The sequence below is a fragment of the Microcaecilia unicolor genome, chromosome 11, assembly GCF_901765095.1.
Source record: "Microcaecilia unicolor chromosome 11, aMicUni1.1, whole genome shotgun sequence".
NCBI classification, from domain to species: Eukaryota; Metazoa; Chordata; class Amphibia; order Gymnophiona; family Siphonopidae; genus Microcaecilia; species Microcaecilia unicolor.
Window position 1 is genome coordinate 95,341,397 of NC_044041.1, and position 19,072 is coordinate 95,360,468.

Here is a 19,072-nt window from a genome sequence, read left to right on the forward strand (position 1 = left end):
CGGTAATGAGGAACGGGGTTCTGAATCTCCTGAAGGAATGGATCAAGTGTCAAAACAAAAAGAAGAGAAGAGAGGAGACAGCCCTGATGTGTACATCGACGAATACTAAAAAGAGCAGAGAGGGTACTGTTAGCACTAACCATGGCCCGAGGGTCTGTGTACAAGCCTCAGACCAACTGAGCAAAAAAACCTTGAATACCATATGCCACCAGGATGCTTGAAAGGAACCCCCACGCCACCCTGTCAAAAGCCTTTTCGGTATCAAAACTGATCAGCAGAGCAGAGATCCCACCCGAACGCACCGACTCCAAAAGTGGCCAATATACGTCTCATATTCTTAGAAACTGCTTGATCACAAGTGAACCCAACCTGTGGCTCATCAAGCAAAGAAGGAAGAATCCTAGACAGCCTATTGACCATGTTCTTGGCCAGTAGCTTCATTTCACAGTTTAACAAAGAAATGTGACGGTACGACTCTGGCCTATCTGGGGGTTTGGCAGGCTTCAATAAAACTATAATTTGAGCCAAATTCAGATGATTAGGCAAATGAGCACATAAGACCACTGTACTGAAAACTGAAGTCAAGAGTGGGCTGCTTTCCTGCTGTAAAAGCTTATAGAACTTGTTTTTCGAACTCTCCAGCCCCAGCGCCTTACCCAAGGGACTTTGCTGGATCACCCACTCCACTTCTTCCACCTGAATAAGACCATTCAACATTGTCAGATCCAACTCAGAAACCTTAGGTAAATCCAAGCTGGAAAGATAAATCTTGCTGTCCAGGGCAGAGCTGGCAGGTGCAGTATACAACTGAGTAAAAAAAATCTTTCAGAATGTCATTAATAGATCATCATGACGTAGGTGTTCCCCGTGGTCTTTTAGAGTAGCAGCCTTACTCAGGCCCATACTCCATCAGACCAATTTGGCCAGCAGGCTACTACCTTTATTGGTAAAACAATAAAGGCAGATCTTATAATAGGTCCATGATCTTTGGGCATTGAAGTGAAGAAGCTCAGAGCCCAGAGAAGGATGGGTCCTATACTGTTGACAAAGTGAGGTCACCCGTCGCTCCAAGCATGAGACTTTTTCTGAAAGCTGACATAGGAGATAATGTCCCTGTGCAGCACTGCCTTCACAGTCTCCCAGAACAGTATGGGATTATCCCTGTGAGCAGCATTGGTGTCTAGAAATAATTTCAAACATGACAGTAGGTAAGGGAAAACCCCCGCATCTGTCCATGTCTAAATGTGAAGTACATCAATAAAATTTTACATGAAGACCAACAGAGTTACCACAGTGTTTGAGGAATGGATGAATATACTGTACGTAATGAAAAAGAGGATTCTGAACACAGAAAAGAGAATTCAGCATATTGTAACTCAGAAGTGTTGAATGGCTTTGATAAAGATCATATGTGTATCCCTACGTTTGGGCAGAGTGAGTCTGTAGCTAAAGGAGCATATTTAATGGAATGGACAGTAATCGATATCTACATTTAAACCTTGTGGAGCAATAGTATGCAGATCAAAGATTAGTCTTTGTTCCTCTCATAGGAGTAAATTGTCTAGGTTTCCTCTCCTCCAGCTTTACCCAGTTTACTAAGCCATGCTAGTGGCTGCTGTGTGCTAATGCATTCACTTTGAGTGGGCTGTGTCGGCATTGCTGCACGGCTTAGTAAATGGGGGTTTGTTTGAAAACTTTGAAGACAAAAAACTTGAGATCATCTATGGAATGACCAACTGAATTCCAATGAGTGACGGGTGGTGCAGATTCAATGTTCCTGTTTATACAACTACAGTGTCCAATTGAGTTTTGATCATCCTTTTTGTCTTGTTGATATAAAGAAGTGAGCAAGGACAATAGATTATGCAAAGAACATACGGTGAGTTGCAGCTGGATGTGTGGCGCAACTTATACTCCCTCTGCGTTGTTGAATGTACAAAGGTGTTTATCCCAAGCATGACGGCAGATGCTGCAAGTGGCACATTTTCAGTGTCCCAAGAAATTCTCAGAGGAAGCAGATAATGAGGTTGGAACAAGTTTTACTTTTACATTTTTCTCTCAGGAGTAGGCAACCACAAGATGTTTGTTTTTAAAGCATTCATATCCTTCGAGATTGTCCTATGGACTTCTGAATCTGATTTGCAAGACGAGAGAATTTTAGAGTGCAGACAATATCTGGGGGTTGTCTTTCTTTTCTGGCATGTAGTAATTCATCTCAGTCTTCTACTCTTGCTCAAGTATAACCAGAGGTAACATGCTGTGCAGGATATCCTCTCTTTAAGAATCTTTCGGACATTATGGTTGCCTGTTCATTAAAGTCATCGAAGTTTGAACATATTCTTCTAAACCATAGAAATTGAAATTGATAAAGCAGTAAATTCTTCTTCAAGCACTGATGATGGTAGCTGGTAAAATGTAAAAAGGCATTTCAGTCAGTTGGTTTTCTATAAATTGATGTGATGTAGTAAGTCTCTTTTTTTTATCATTAAGTCCAGAATGTTTCTCTCATGTTTACTGTACTGCATTTTGAATTTCAGGTTTTGATCTTAAGTGTTCAGCCAATTGACAAAAGGCTTCCAAGTTGTCGGTGTCTCCTTTACACAGAACGAAAACATCATCTATGTACCTCTTGTATAACTTGATGTGTTGTTTAAATAGATGACAGTTGAGATGTATCTTTTTGAAATTAGAAAATAGAAAAGCAGATCAGTAGTGGATATACAAACTTTATTAGTAGAGTTGCACACAGAATATATTGCCCGAGGGATTGGAAAACGGCGGAGGTGGTCCCTCTTCACAAAAGTGGTGATAGGGAAGAAGCTGGAAACTACAGGCCGGTAAGCCTCACTTCGGTTATTGGAAAAGTAATGGAAGCCATGCTGAAAGAAAGGATAGTGAATTTCCTGGAAGCCAATAAGTTGCAAGATCCGAGACAACATGGTTTCACCAAAGGGAAATCGTGCCAAACGAATCTCATTGAATTCTTTGACTGGGTGACAGGAGAATTAAATCAAGGATGTGCTATGGACGTAATCTACTTAGATTTCAGCAAGGCTTTTGACACGGTTCCCCACAGGAGGCTCTTAAATAAACTAGAAGGGCTGAAGATAGGACCCGAAGTGGTAAACTGGATTAGGAACTGGTTGACGGGCAGACGCCAGAGGGTGGTGGTGAATGGAGTTCGCTCGGAGGAGGGAAAGGTGAGTAGTGGAATGCCTCAGGGATCGGTGCTGGGGCCGATTCTGTTCAGTATATTTGTGAGTGACATTGCCGAAGGGTTACAAGGTAAAGTTTGCCTTTTTGCGGATGACACCAAGATTTGCAACAGAGTGGACACCCCGGAGGGAGTGGAAAACATGAAAAAAGATCTGAAGAAGCTAGAAGAATGGTCTAACGTTTGGCAATTAAAATTCAATGCGAAGAAATGCAAAGTGATGCACTTAGGGAGTAGAAATCCAAGGGAGACGTATGTGTTAGGTGGGGAGAGTCTGATAGGCACGGATGGGGAGAGGGATCTTGGGGTGATAGTATCTGAGGACCTGAAGGCGACGAAACAGTGCGACAAGGCGGTGGCCGTAGCTAGAAGATTGCTAAGCTGTATAGAGAGAGGAGTGACCAGCAGAAGAAAGGAGGTTTTAATGCCCCTTTATAAGACGTTGGTGAGGCCCCACCTGGGGTATTGTGTTCAGTTTTGGAGGCCGTATCTTGCGAAGGATGTTAAAAAAATGGAAGCGGTGCAAAGAAAAGCTACGAGGATGGTATGGGATTTGCGTTCCAAGACGTATGAAGAGAGACTTGCTGACCTGAACATGTATACCCTGGAGGAAGGAGGAACAGGGGTGATATGATACAGACGTTCAAATATTTGAATCTTTTCCGGAGATGGGAAGGCGGTAGAATGAGAGGACATGAAATAAGATTGAAGGGGGGCAGACTCAGGAAAGATGTCAGGAATATTTTTTCACGGAGAGGGTGGTGGACGCTTGGAATGCCCTCCCGTGGGAGGTGGTGGAGATGAAAACGGTAACGGAGTTCAAACGTGCGTGGGATGTGCATAAAGGAATCCTGTGCAGAAGGAATGGACCCTCAGAAGCTTAGCTGAAATTGGGTGGCGGAGCAGGTGGGGGGAAGAGGGGTTGGTGGTTGGGAAGCTAGGATAGGGGAGGGCAGACTTATACGGTCTGTACCAGAGCCGGTGATGGGAGGCAGGACTGGTGGTTGGGAGGCGGGAAATACTGCTGGGCAGACTTATACGGTCTGTGCCCTGAAAAGGACAGGTACAAATTCAAGGTAAGGTATACACATATGAGTTTGTCTTGGGCAGACTGGATGGACCATGCAGGTCTTTTTCTGCCATCATCTACTATGTTACTATGACAGGCCATGTTTCGCCCAGCAGGCCTGCGTCAAGGGCTACAAAATAATAAACAAATGCAATTACAGATACAGAAAATAATTAAACATAAAAATGATATAAAAATAGAATCAGCTGAAAATATAGTAAAATCATGACAGGAAACATGACATACAAAACAAACACTTTTAGACTTTCTAAATTATGTTTTATGTCATGTTTCTTGTCATGGTTTTACTATATTTTCAGCTGGTTGTATTATTATATAATTTTTATGTTTTTAATTATTTTCTATATCTGTAATTGCATTTGTTTATTATTTTGTAGCCCCTGACGCAGGCCTGCTGGGCAAAACGGCCTGTGTCGGGCAATACATTCTGTGTGCAACTCTACTAATAAAGTTTCCTTAGCGTCCCTCCAGACCGGACCAGGATTGAACTGATGGGTTGCATATCCACTACTGATCTGCTTTTCTATTTTTCATTTTGGAGTTTGCAGATCGTCTGCCTTGCTGTTTCCTGGGACCCTCTTTTTTCAAATTTATTTATTACATTTGTATCCCACATTTTCCCACCTATTTGTAGGCTCAATGTGGCTTACATGGTACCGTAAAGGCGTTCGCCCAGTCCGGTAAAGAACAAATACAGTGTGATGTGTGGTAGGATAAGGTTCATGTGTTATCGACACATTTGGGAATCGTAGGATGAGGTTCAAGTGTTACAGACACATATGGAATCATAGAGAGGAAGAGTTGTGTTATGTCCATTGTGAGCTTTGGTTTCGTTGTGTAGCCACATAGAGATTGGGGTTGGGTTTGATCTGTTGAAAAAAGATATTCTGAAAACAGAAACAGTTCTTGCTTAGGGCCAAGGTTGCACAAGTCAGAATCAGATGATTTGGGATCTGTCTAATTATTCTGACCATGGAGTATTTCTTCGATGATCATTAGAGCCTCAAGTTGCAGGATGTTGGTGTAAAGTAAATCTATGTCAAGTGTAACCATAACTGTATCTGTTAGATCTCTGTCATAGCCTTGTAGCAGGTTGATCAAATGCGTGGTGTTCTTGATGTATGATGGGATAAGAGGAACGTATGGGAATAGAAAAAAATCGATGAAAATGAATAATGGCTCAAGTACCGAGCCATTTCATGAACTATGTAAAGTTACAGGCTAACACGTTTAAAAGTCACAAATAGACATATCCATTTTAATTATTTGTCACAAAAAGATGTACTTATTTCATTCACTCATGTTGTCTTTACGATCACTTTCAACAACTTTTTTTGTTTGTTTTTTTTTAAGATACACTCGTGCATTCAACAAGGACAAGTCAATGTATCCCTTTCTGTTTTATAACTCATTCCGTATATCGTTCCTGGATTTGTACATGCACATTATTAAGTCATTTATTCTGGTATCCAAATGTCTGCATAATCCACCTCATTTGTAAGTGTTTGCAGGCCAATTTTATGTTTTTTTTCTGTTTATCTCTTTTACTCTCATTTTTTACTATGCAATTACGTTTTTTGGCCCCACTGCAGAATGATTCTGTACAAAACCACATACACTAATTATCACTTTTCTGTAGGCGTGCATGTGCGTCTTTTGCCATTTTGACGCCAACTTCTCCTATCGCCTCTACATAAAACCCCAAGCTTTCCAGCACAGCTTTTCTGTTTCGGATGCATTTTGCATAAGAAACTTGGCACATTTGGGAGGCATTTTCATGTCATTTTTAAGGTAAGGTTAAATTTGCCTTAAGACTCTCATACTCTTTGGGAGCACAGTGCTAGTTAAAATCGGTTTCGTCTTCTGGTCTTTATCTTAGACGTTTTTCTATTATGCATGGCATTATTTTCATCAGTCAGTGCTCTTTCAAGATCCTTACATATTCAACTGCACGGTGGGCGCAAAACTGGCTTCACTTCTGGGTGTGGGTCCGAAGGTAAGCGACTTTTCAAGCACAGAGATGATTTGATTAGTTTGTTATTTAGCTTGCACCTATGTTTTCATACTGTTTGATCTTACTGTAAATTGCAAGGAGTTCTCTTAGGATCCTGCAGCATATAAGTGCCTAATGTAAATGTAAACAAAGGATCGGCACATTCCATTACAGCTATTGTTTTTTTACATTTCACTTAAACGTTAATCACTCCAGCAACTATTCTTTTAACCTCTTACTTTTTCAGTTCAGTTTTGCTCTTCAGCCTGTAACCATGCTTTCATAATGCTTTTCCACAGAAGGTCCAGCATGCTTTATCACAGTCTACACTTTACTCACACGTTGATCACATTAGCAACCATTCCTTTCTTCTCCCCTCTTATTTTTCCCGTTTTTGTGGGGTTTTTCACTTTACATTGTTTTTCCTTCTAATTAACAGTAGTTGATCACCATTGAGATCCACACTCATTTTTCCAATAAGATCAGTACTCTCTCCTTTGCTGACAATATATTTTATTATTCACCACGTAGTTTAATATTGTCAGTTGAAGGGATTTTAAGTAGTAGGTTGGTATTCTTTGCTTTCATCTTTTTACTCCCTACATATGGGTTTTCATAGCTCTGTTTATAGCTGTCTGCAAAAACGTTTATTCCAGTTATGACATTTTAAGGCTCTGGTCATCATATTTTTATACACATTTTTTCAACTGTTTTTATAGCTGTCTGCAAATATAGTGCCCCTTTTCAAAAGACACACTAGTTTTTTCAGCGCACGCAAAAAATAAGCATGTGCTAAACGCTAGAGACACCCATATATTCCTATGGGCATCTCTAGCGTTTAACACACGCTAATCATTAGCGTGCGCTAAAAATGCTACCACACCTTTGTAAAAGACTCCCACATTTACTTCACTTATGTCATTTTAAGGCTTTGGTCAACATATTTTTATATACATTTTTTCAATGGCTGTTTCTTAAGTGGTGATAACTTTATTGTTCAGTTTTCTGTTATTACATTCCAAGATTGGGTCATGAGGCTTTTTATAGGTTTTTAAAGTGTTATCCATTTTTATTACTGTATGACAGATTGTTTATGTCCATGTTTCTATGTTTTCATGTTTTTAATTTAATGAATTCACTTTTTCTACATATCAAATATATTCTGTTCTTTATACATTGACATCAGTTATGTGTATAAACGTTACATCTATAAATGTCATTCTTATACACAGTAGTATTTGAATTCTCAATTGTTTGTCTTTTGGTTGATACCTATATGCATTTTTATGATATCCAATTATAAATATTTATTTTAGACTCCTGAGGCAGGCCTTGTGGCCGAAACACAGTGCCGTGTATTATACTCTATTGGGATTTTATTTGTTGATATTTCAATAATTACTGATTGGCTTCTTTTATTTGAACATTTATTATGTCTAATACTTATTTAGTAGCCAGAGTTTTTTCTTGCCTGGGGTTTTGCTTGGGGGGCAAGGGTCCACCCTCCAAGAGACTTCCAGAAGGTTACTCCTGTCTCAGAGGCAAAGTGTCAAATCTTCAACTGTATAGAGTACAACTACTATCAATGAAGACTTTGTTTTAGAAATCTCTGGTTTCCGTGGTCTGACTTTGAAGAGCCATCTGTTGTTCCTCACTCTGTTGACCTGTTTGCTTTTCAACTGATCCAGGAGTACTATTGCTCTGAAGAGACAGCTGCTGTTGTGAGTAATCACACTTTTTTAGCTATCTAGTTGTTCATTTTCCTAAATTGCACTGACATCTTGCTCATTTAAGGTGAAATTAGGCCTTACCTGCTAATTTTCTTTCCTCTAGACCCTCCAGACCGGTCAAGACGCTTGGGTTATGCTCGCCTACCAGCAGAGGGAGACTGAGAACACAAAACTTGAAACTATGTACTTATAACCTGTGCCTAGCCATCTATAGCCAGTATACACTTAGCAAAGCAGAGAATAAAAACACAACTCTGAAACTAGAAACCCCTGTACCTGGAAAACCCAAGGACAAGTACCAACAGTGTGCTGAAAACAGACGAGACGTCACAGCGTCCCGCTCTGTAATGTCTTAGAGTCAAAGAATTCTCTCTGACCACACAAAACCTTAAAGGAATAGTCCTAGCAGAACACGGCTCAAAATACTGCTATCCATATACACGGCTCAAAATACTGCTATGCAAATACACGGCTGAGGAATACTTCTGCGAAAAGAACGGGCGGGCTCTTGACCGGTCTGGAGGGTCTAGAGGAAAGAAAATTAGCAGGTAAGGCCTAATTTCACCTTCCTCATCAACCCTCCAGACCGGTCAAGACGCTTGGGACGTACCAAAGCAGTATCCCAACTAAGGGCGGGACCCTCGTAAAGCAGAAGACAACACAGCCGCTCCAAACCGAGCATCTTCTTTCGCCTGAACATCAAGTCTGTAATGTTTCACAAAGGAATGGATAGAGGACCACGCCGCAGCCCTGCAAATCTCTTGCAGCGGAATAAAACTACTTTCCGCCCATGAAGCTGCTACTCCCCGCGTAGAATGTGCCTTAAGTAAAGAGGGCACCGGCCGACGCTTCAACAAATAAGCCGAAGCAATAGTCTCCTTCAACCATCTAGCCAGAGTGGCCTTGGAGGCAGCTTCTCCTCTCTTGGGACCTCCAAACAAAACAAACAACCTGTCCGAGGATCGAAAATCTTGTGTTCTGCTCAAATAGGACCGCAACACGCGCCGCACATCCAACTTAGCTAAACGACGCTGCGCGGAATCCCCGGCACGATCACCCAACACTGGCAACGAAATCACCTGATTGACATGAAAGGAAGACACCACCTTAGGAACAAAAGAAGGAACCGTGCGTAAAGTCACTTTTTCTTTGGCAAAAGACAGGAAAGGCGCTCTGCAAGACAAAGCCTGAAGTTCCGAAATCCTACGTGCCGAAGAAATAGCCACCAAGAAGACTGTCTTCAAAGTAAGATCCTTACACGTAATGGAAGGCAAAGGTTCAAACGGAGGCGCCACCAGAGCCTCCAAGACCAAATTTAAATCCCAAGGCGGAACAATCCCAAGGCGGAACCACCGGGCGGCAAGGCGGCCGAAGCAACTTCACTGCCTTCAAGAACCGCCCCACGTCCGGAGAAGCCGCCAAGGATACTCCCCGAACCTTACCTCTAAAACAAGACAAGGCTGCAACCTGCACCTTCAGAGAGGAGAGCAAAAGCCCTCTGTCCAAACCATCCTGAAGAAAATCCAACACCTCAACCGCTGACACGCACAATGGGGCATAGCCCCGCTCTTGACACCAATTCTCGAAAATGCACCACACCCGCACATATGCCAAGGAAGTAGACCTCTTACGAGACTGCAACATCGTAGCAATCACCCTGGCCGAGAAACCCTTATGTCTTAAACGGTGCCTTTCAAGAGCCAGGCCGTAAGCAAGAATGGAGAGGGGTCGGCCATCTCGATCGGCCCCTGCACCAATCTCACCCGAGGCCCCAGGGGAATCGGATCCTGCACCAGCAACCGCATCAGATCTCCGTACCACGGACGCCGGGGCCAATTGGGCGCTATCAGGACTACTAATCCCGCGTGACGACCGATCCGCTGAACCACTCGGCCCACCAGCGGCCACGGCGGGAACACGTAGAGCAATTGCTGAGTCGGCCACGGAAGGACCAACGCGTCGATGCCCTCGGCTCGAGGATCTCTTCGACGACTGAAAAACCGAGAGACCTGCGCATTGGCGGACGACGCCATGAGATCCAACACCGGCCGACCCCACTGAACCACTATCCGCTCGAACACGGAGGGGTGGAGAGCCCACTCTCCAGGATCCAACATGTGCCTGCTTAGATAATCCGCGCTCACGTTGTCCACCCCTGCCACGTGTCCCGCCGAGAGACTCTGCAGATGTGCCTCTGCCCACACCAGCAACTCTGCCGCCTCTAGTGCTAACCCGGGACTCTTCGTTCCTTCCTGTCGATTCACATACGCCACGGCTGTGGCATTGTCAGACAGAACCCTGACAGCCTTGCCGTCTAACAGACACTGAAATGACCGAAGAGCCAACCGAATTGCACGCGTCTCCAGACGATTGATGGACCAACACGCCTCCTCCACTGTCCAACGTCCCTGGGCCACCTGTCCCAGACAATGCGCCCCCCAGCCTGACAGACTCGCATCCGTGGTCATCACCACCCACTGAGGAGCGGCCAACGGCATGCCCTTCACTAGGTTCGGAGAATGGAGCCACCAGCTGAGACTGCGACGAACAACCTCCGACAGAGCGAGCCTCTCCTCCAGATCCTGAAGCTGAGGGGACCAACGAGACAACAAAGCACCCTGCAGCTGCCTCATATGCGCTCTGGCCCCAGGAACTACCTCTATCGATGCGGCCATCAGACCCAACACTTGAAGATACTCCCGCGCCGACGGCGCCTTCTGGACTCGGAAAAGACGGATCTGAGCCTGCAGCTTGGACATGCGAGAGGGAGTCAAGAACACCCGGCCTCTCTTCATGTCGAACCGGACTCCCAGATACTCGAGAGACTGCGACGGCACTAGGTGACTCTTGGCCAGATTGACAACCCAGCCCAGAGATTGCAAAAAGGACACCACCCGACCGGTGACCTCCTCGCTCTCCGCCTTTGATTTGGCCCGAATCAACCAGTCGTCTAGGTACGGGTGCACCAAAATGCCCTGCAAGCGAAGAGCTGCTGTCACCACGACCATCACCTTGGAGAAGGTGCAAGGAGCGGTGGCCAGTCCAAAGGGAAGCGCGCAAAACTGAAAATGTCTCCCTAGCACCACAAAGCGAAGAAAACGCTGATGCGCCTCCAGGATGGGAATGTGCAAGTAAGCTTCCGTCAGATCTAGAGAAGTCAGAAATTCCCCTTCCTGAACCGCTACAATGACTGAGCGTAACGTCTCCATCCGAAAGGAAGGAACCTTTAGGGCTGCATTGACCTTCTTGAGATCCAAAATGGGACGAAAAGCGTCCTCTTTTTTGGGTACCACGAAGTATATGGAATAACATCCCTTTCCTCTCTCTGCTGGAGGAACAGGGACTACAGCCCCTAAAGCTATCAGACGTGATAGAGTATCGCGGACCGCTCTCGCCTTGCGCCTTGAATGACAGGGAGACACGAGGAAGAAGTCGGACAGAGGCCTGTCGAATTCCAGCGCGTACCCGTCTCGGATTATCTGCAGGACCCACTGGTCTGACGTGATCTGGACCCACCTCTGGTAAAACAAGCGTAAGCGAGCCCCCACGCGAACCAGAGACTGGGCCCCCAAACCATCATTGAGGAGGACGGGACGCACCGGACGCTCCCAAAGAGGAACCTCGCCCTCCACGACGGCCACCGCGAAAGGACTGAGTTCTCTGAAAGAAACGACCCCTAGTCCCACCAGAATACCTACCCGGCCGATACCGCTTTGCTTCCTGAAAACGACCGCGACCCGCGGATCCTCTAGAAGCCTTAGGGCGAAGTTCCGGAAGCTGAGGAACCTTAGCATCACTAAGACCTCTTACCAACTTATCCAACTCTTCACCAAACAGCAAAGAGCCTTTAAACGGGAGCGAACACAACTTGGCCTTGGACGCAGCATCCGCCATCCAGCCTCGCAACCACAGGGCCCGACGAGCTGCCACCGCTAGAGACATGTTCTTCGCCGAGGCCCGCAACAAATCATACAGTGCATCCGCCAAAAAGGAGGAACCCAACTCCAACTTAGCCAGATCTTGAGTCAAAGAGCCTCTGTCCCCTGGCGGGCTATCTAAGAGCCGCTCCACCCAGCGGAAACAAGCCCGCGCCACCAGCCCTCCACAGACCGACGCCTGTAACGCCAGGGCCGACAAATCAAAACTGCGCTTCAGGAAAGTTTCCAATTTTCTGTCCTGAGGGTCTCGCAACGCAGCCCCCCCCCGTCCACCGGAATCGCCGTGGCCTTAGTCACTGCCGTAACCACGGCATCCACAGTTGGAGGCTTAAGCGAATCTCTATCTTCCTGCGGCAGGGGATAAAGCTTAGCCATGGCCCGAGCCACCTTACACGGCGCCTCCGGCTCCTGCCACTCCTGAGTAATCATTTCCCTCAGATCCGCATTCATAGGGAAAGAACAAGACACCCATCTGATCCCCTTAACCAACGGATCCTGCTTTCCGGCCTCTAACGGAGCTGCCGCCGGATCAAATTTGAGGGTCGCAGCCACCTGATCAATGAGATCCGACAATTCATCTCGCTGAAAAATGCGCACCACCGAGGGATCCTCCCCAGGCAGCGCAAGCTCCTTATCATATCCAGCCAACGACCCCTCCTCCTCTTCTAGGAGGCTAAAGTCACCCTCCGAATCCGGAGAGGAAAAACCTTCAAAATCCTCAGACCACTCTACACGTGGTCTCTTCGCGCCAGCCCCCCCCCCGTTCCAAGACTAAGGGGCTCCGCTCGGGACGGCCCTGCCTGCCAAGCCTGATATAAACTCCAAATGAAATCCGGGGGAAAACCGATCCTACCTGAGGCATCACCCCCCGAAGGCGCTGGAAATTGGCTGCCCGGCAGTCCTCCGACTCTCTCAGGCCCGTGTAGCGCCGAATCCAAAATGGCAGCGGTTCCCGCCAAAATCGGAACCGCCGCAGGGCCGCTATTCAAAGGCGCCGTAACCTCCGAGACGCTAGCCGCGGGAACCTCCGCCGCCAACACCGGTGGGACGGAGGATTGAGGCTTCGGTTCCCCACAAAACCGGCAAACGCTCCCCACCGCGCCGATGCCCCGACGCGCACATGACCGGCACCTCAGCGGTTTCCCCGACATTATTGCAAGCCCAGCTGACCGCTAAACAAGTGCCCCGATTGTAAAAACCAAGCAACTCACCCGAGCAGGAAAAGGCAGCGCCTTACTCACAGCTGAACAGCTCCGAGGCTCCGGAGTGCAGCTCCAATAGCTCTCACCAGTTTGGGCCTGACTCTTTTTTTTTTTTTTCAATCAAACTTTACTGCAGCCTTTAATTTGAGCGTTGCTGCTGCTAACACCATCCGGCACTCAAGGCTGCAGTATACAAACTGCAGCCGAGGCACAAAGCTGCCCAAACGGAGAGCCAGACCGGGGGAGGGACCCGGCCACCCGGGTGTGACACCCCAAAGGGGACAATGACGGGCCCCAGCGGACCCGCAACCCCTAGCACACCAAAGTCTTCCAGGCACAGGGATCCACCAGAAAAAGCACAGAAACAATGGAAAACTCTGAAAATTAACTCAAAAACCTATCCAGATCGGTTAAGCTGCACAGGCTGCCTGTCTACCCTCTGCTGAGACTGAGAAAATACTGGCTGTAGATGGCTAGGCACAGGTTATAAGTACATAGTTTCAAGTTTTGTGTTCTCAGTCTCCCTCTGCTGGTAGGCGAGCATAACCCAAGCGTCTTGACCGGTCTGGAGGGTTGATGAGGAAACACATTTTTTGTTTTAGGCTTTGGCTACAGCACTAACTATTAGAGGAAAGAGCTTCAGAGTCCCAAATAGGTATGTGTCCCTTTTGGTTGATTTATTTATTATACACAGTGTCAAAGCACGCATGATTACACATATTCATGTTGGATTCCTTTTAGTTTCATGATTTTTATTTCTATATTAGACATTTTATGCATGTGTTAGTATTTCGTTTTAATAGTCAAATGTCATTGTTTCATTATTTATTATAATTTATTCAATTATTTGACTGCTAGAGGATTGTATGCATATGATTTTAGTTTATTTTATTGATAGAGAATTTTAAGTGTGTAAGATTTTAATTTATTTATATATCTTTACTGACAGTTCAGCCCCTGACACAGCCTTTCTGAAGGAAAAAAGTGGACGTCAGGCATCTTCAATAAATTTCTCTCTTCAATTTGTTGGTCTGCTGTGTTGGTTTTTGGATTGAGTATGTGCCGATAACTGCCGCTCTGTGATCCTACTACATATCTACAATGAACATCCATAAGATAGATCTACATATCAAGGGGGCAGTGCATGCAAATCTATGTCATGCAAAGTCATTGTGGCTATCCTGAAAATCTGACTGGGTTGAAACCCTACCAAGGATGATATATTTTTTAAAATTTTGGGGCAGGGAGAGGAGTTTGCTACACACATGGTTATTGGTTCGGGTAGTCAGAGACATGGGGGGGGGGGGGGGTGTCACTAGGCTATTTTTGAGGGGGGATCGGGGGGGTCAGATGATCAGAGATCAGTGCTCATCTCAGGAAAAGGGGAAATCAGGGGGGAGCCTCCAGGTGTTTTATTAGCTTTTCTGCTATTGAAATAACATGGGAAAGCCACTTGTCCCTGGGATCAGTAGCATGAATCTTGCTACTATTTGGGATTCTGTCAGGTTCTTGTGACATGAATTGGCCACTGCTGGAAGCAAAATATTGGGTAGATGGACCACTGATCTGATCCGGTATGGCTATTTTTATGTTTTTATGCCCCAATGCAGAGGGCAAGCTAACTCTTGTACTCTGACCTGGTATTTTCTCATGTTGTGCCTTCTTTAAAACTTCTCTGCATCAGGGTAGAACAGCTAATATCCTACTTACCATTAATTTTATATGCTGTGTGCCAACATCTACAGCACAAGTTTATACCCATACCAAGCCTGTTTCTGCATCATTTGCCCGCTAACATGCATGTATACCTCTTGTTAACCATGCACTGCTGCAGTAGCTTTCTACGTCGTCCCCATCTGTGTACCTAGGGAGCCCCAGACACAAAATCAACGAGAAACACAGGTTAAGCAGCATCTTCACCCTCTTAATCCATCTGGCTACAATAATCCCATCAAATCCCTTGGTCACATCTCCGCCTTCCCTGACATCACTAACCCCTCTCCTGTTCCCACTCCCTTCAAAGCTCTGCCTCCACCACCAAGACAACCCTTTCTCCATACTCTTCCCCATACCTTCTCCTCTCCAGGATCTTATAATAGTCCTTCACCATCTCCTCTGCTTCCTCTCCCCAACAGCATCCCCTCTCACCCAAATGAGTCATTTCTTCTCCTTTTCTGGACCCCTCATGTACTAGCCCTACTACTTTGTGCCACTCCACAAGAGCCCCTTCCTATCTTCTGAAAGTCCCTCTTCCTTTTCTAGAGACCTGTGAAAGCCCTTCATCTCCTCTCTTCCACTTTACAGACCCTGTTTTCTTCCTCCCCTCTCCTCCATCGGACAGCCCCTCTCCTTTACTTTCATGTGCTGGACAGGTCCTCTTCTCCTGAGCCCTCATCTCCTCTCCTCCACTTAACGGTTTCTCCTTTTAGTAACCTAAACCATGCTCTTTTATTTGCCATCTTTTACTTTTTCGGCTGAGTCAGGGCATATACGTATGCTCTACTGCAACCCCGCTTCCCTTTCCCGTCATCCCCTCTGACCTACTCTGTCTCCTCTCTTTTTCTTTGTTCCTCTTTCCTATCGAAATTGTAGTTACTTTCATTATCTTATTGCACTGTAACTTTGTGAACCGCCTAGATATTTTCTACTGTTGGTGCAGTATATTAAATAAACCTAAACTTGAAATTTACTCTTCCTCCTCTTTCTTGAGCCCTCATATCCTCCTACCCCTCCAGGGCTGCTCTTCTTCCTTCTTCAAGTAAGCAAATCTCTTCTCCTTTTCTCTGACAGTCCCTCGCCTTTTCCAGGCTCCTTATCTCTCTCTCCCCAGGGCCTCCTCATAGTCAGTATCTCTCCTCCTCTTTGCAGCCTCTCATGGTCCCCTTCTCCAGGGCACCTGACCTCTGGCAATCTCTCTCTTTCACTAGATAGGGGTGGGAGGCGAAGGAGTGAGATTAAGGCCTCCTGACAGCTCCTCTCCCTCGGGTCTCTTGAGGGACCCAAAAAGAGGAGAAAGACCGTCATCTTCTCTCTTACACTTGACAGTCCCTTTTTTCCTCTTCCTAGGCCCATCACCTCACCTCATTTCTTGGCCAGGTATTCCTTATAGTCCTTCATCTCCTCCCTCTACCTCCCCGGCCCACTTTCTGACAAGTCCCTCTCCGCCCACTTCCAGGCTTCTTAACAATCCTTCTCCTTATCCCTCGGCAGAGATTCCAAGACACATTCAACCATTTGGCTGCCCTCACACGCTCAAACACAGAGCACCCCTCTTCACATGCACTCAAGGACCCGGGACCCCCTCCCAGCGCAAATCTAGCATCACTCCAACTGTTCCCGTTCCAGCATATCCCCCCTTTTTTGCCCCGCCCGCGGTACCATATCTCTTCTTCGTTTTCAAATCTATCGGTCCTACCTTCAAACTTGTTTTTGAGGTCACCGACAGCAGCAGCAGTAATTTACACAGGTTAAATGCACCAACCCCGCAGCTTTCTCTCTGCAGCAGCAGCCAGCATCCTAACCCGCCGGAAGCAGGAAGTTACGTTACGGGACGGTGTAAAAGCCAGATCTGCGGGATCCTCCGGATCCTCCGGATCTAAGTACTACCTTAAGCGGTTGTTTGTTTTGACGGCCGCAGCAGCGCTCACCGATCACCAGTCGCATCGCTGCGAAGCGGAAATACGGTTCATTGTTTTCGCTGTATCCGGTTTTTACACCGTCCGTCCCCCTTTCCAAAACAGCAACTCAAAGCAGTACCATCTGGGACTGCAAGAGCACAGTCTTCCTTGGACTTAGGTTGTGCTAATTTTGGACTTAGGTTGTGCTAATTTTTATTCATTGTTCTATATCATACAGATGGCAGATTTCAGTGATTCCAGTGAGAATATTCTTCCATATCATCAAGCTGATCAATCCATAGACTGGTGGGTTGTGTCCATCTACCAGCAGGTGGAGATAGAGAGCAAACTTTTGCCTCCCTATATGTGGTCATGTGCTGCCGGAAACTCCTCAGTATGTTCTCTATCTCAGCAGGTGGTGGTCACACACAGCAGCAGCTCTGGCTAGGCCTCCAAGCCTAATTTTTAGGTTTTGTTGAGTGCCTGGGGTGAGGGCTCTTTTGAGCAAGTGCAAACCTGGTGGTGCCAGGTCCCTCCTTTTCTCCCCCCTCCCGCTGGCTCCGTTAAAAAAAAAAAAAAAATTTTGAACGTCCTTAAAGGCGTTTATTTCGACGTTTATTTAAACGTCTATTGCAGCTACTCACTGGGACACCAGGTCGTTACAGCTCGGAGCGGCAAGCAGGTAATTTTTACCTTTTTATAGCGGGCAGGGGGTTCCCCGATTCTTCTCCTCGTGGCATATGGCGTCGGAGGGCGAGGGCGCAAAGAGTCGCTCCCCGGATCGCTTGAGCGCTTCTAGAGGGGATGCGGGGGGTCTTAAAGCCTGATTCGCCCTTGTTGGGTGACAGTTTCGTGACCTATGAATGTCCCGGTCCTTCCTCCAGCGTGGCAGTTTTTCCCGCCATAAACGCCCATCCCCCGCTCCTCACCTTCGCCATCTTGGCCGGCCACGCGGCTCGGACGGCTTCTTCTTGGGCCGCCCTTGAGGTTGGAGACATTAATGCCATGAACGCCCTTAATTTGGGCGACGGCACAAAAGCGGCTAAAGTTAAGCGCCGTTCTTCCCGCGCGGCTCCTTCGCGGAGTGTCGCGCCGGATGCCATTTTGGATGCGCAGCATGTCTCTCCCCCGCTCTTGCGAGCGCCGGTTGAGGGTGCGTCTAGGGCTGTAGCCCAGGCTGCGGAAGTGCACAGTCTGGGGGGTTTCTCCCCCGAGTTTGTTTTGCTGCTGCATCAGGCCTTCCTTATGCAAAACGCTGCCCCTGCTTCCTCGTCTGGTAAAGAGGTTGAGGTTCCCAGAGGTAAACGCCCTCGGGTTGATTCCCAGGCCTTGGAGGACTTTGTCTCCTCCGATGTAGATGAGGGCAGCGTATCTGAGTTCTCCCAACGGTCCTTTGCGGATTCCTTGGAGGAGACGGATCCCCGCTCGGATGGAGCGGATGACCCCTCTGCAGCGCGGCTTTTTAGCTCAGAGGATTTGCCCAACCTGTTGATACAGGCCATGGACACTTTGAAGATTTCCTCTCCGGAGGACGTCTCTCCCTCAGCCCCTGTTGGCTCTGCCATTATGCTGGGGACGAAGCGCCCGCCTAGAACCTTCCACGTGCATGATGCCATCCACACCTTAATTTCGGCTCAATGGGATGTCCCTGAAGCGAGCCTTAAAGTGGCTAGGGCTATGTCCCGCCTCTATCCTTTGACTGAAAGTGAACATGAGGCCTATCTGTGGCCTACCGTGGATTCTTTAATCACTGCGGTGACTAAGAAAACGGCGTTGCCGGTGGAAGGTGGCACGGCCCTAAAGGACGCCCAAGACAGAAGATTGGAGGCGGCCTTAAGGTCGTCCTTTGAGGCGGCTGCTTTAAGTTTGCAGGCCTCAGTTTGCGGCTCCTATGTGGCCAGGGCGTGCCTGACTATGGTGCAGCGGGCTTCCCCCTCGGATCATTCCTTGAGGGCTGATTGGCCGGCCCTGGAATCGGGCTTAGCCTATTTGGCAGACTTGCTGTATGATGTCTTGAGGGCCTCAGCTAAAGGCATGGCTTAGACAATCTCTGCGCGGCGGTGGCTTTGGCTGAAACATTGGTCTGCTGACCACGCCTCTAAATCCCGCCTGGCTAGATTGCCTTTTAAAGGCAAGCTGCTCTTTGGGGTCGAGCTGGACAAAATCGTGACCGATCTCGGCACGTCTAAGGACAAGAAGTTACCAGAGGTCAGGGCTCGGGCTAGTACTCGTCCCGGTACCTCCAGAGGACGGTTTCAGGAAGCCCGTCGGTACCGCCCGGGCAGGTC

The 19,072-nt window shown here is 47.1% G+C and overlaps 2 protein-coding genes across 2 annotated transcripts in view; one reads left to right on the forward strand and one right to left on the reverse strand.

The window, feature by feature from the left end:
* SIN3B (SIN3 transcription regulator family member B) overlaps positions 1 to 16,703 on the reverse strand; it is a 103,305-nt gene extending 86,602 nt beyond the window's left edge. The window contains 1 exon segment of the mRNA XM_030219927.1: positions 16,583 to 16,703. The gene's annotated coding sequence lies outside the window, so the exon portion shown is untranslated.
* The window catches only part of LOC115480944, a 54,794-nt gene continuing 45,337 nt past the window's right edge, over positions 9,616 to 19,072 (forward strand). Inside the window, exon 1 of the mRNA XM_030219928.1 lies at positions 9,616 to 9,734. Within this exon, the coding sequence (XP_030075788.1) occupies positions 9,616 to 9,734 (119 nt within the window). The remainder of the gene's footprint in view (positions 9,735 to 19,072) is intronic.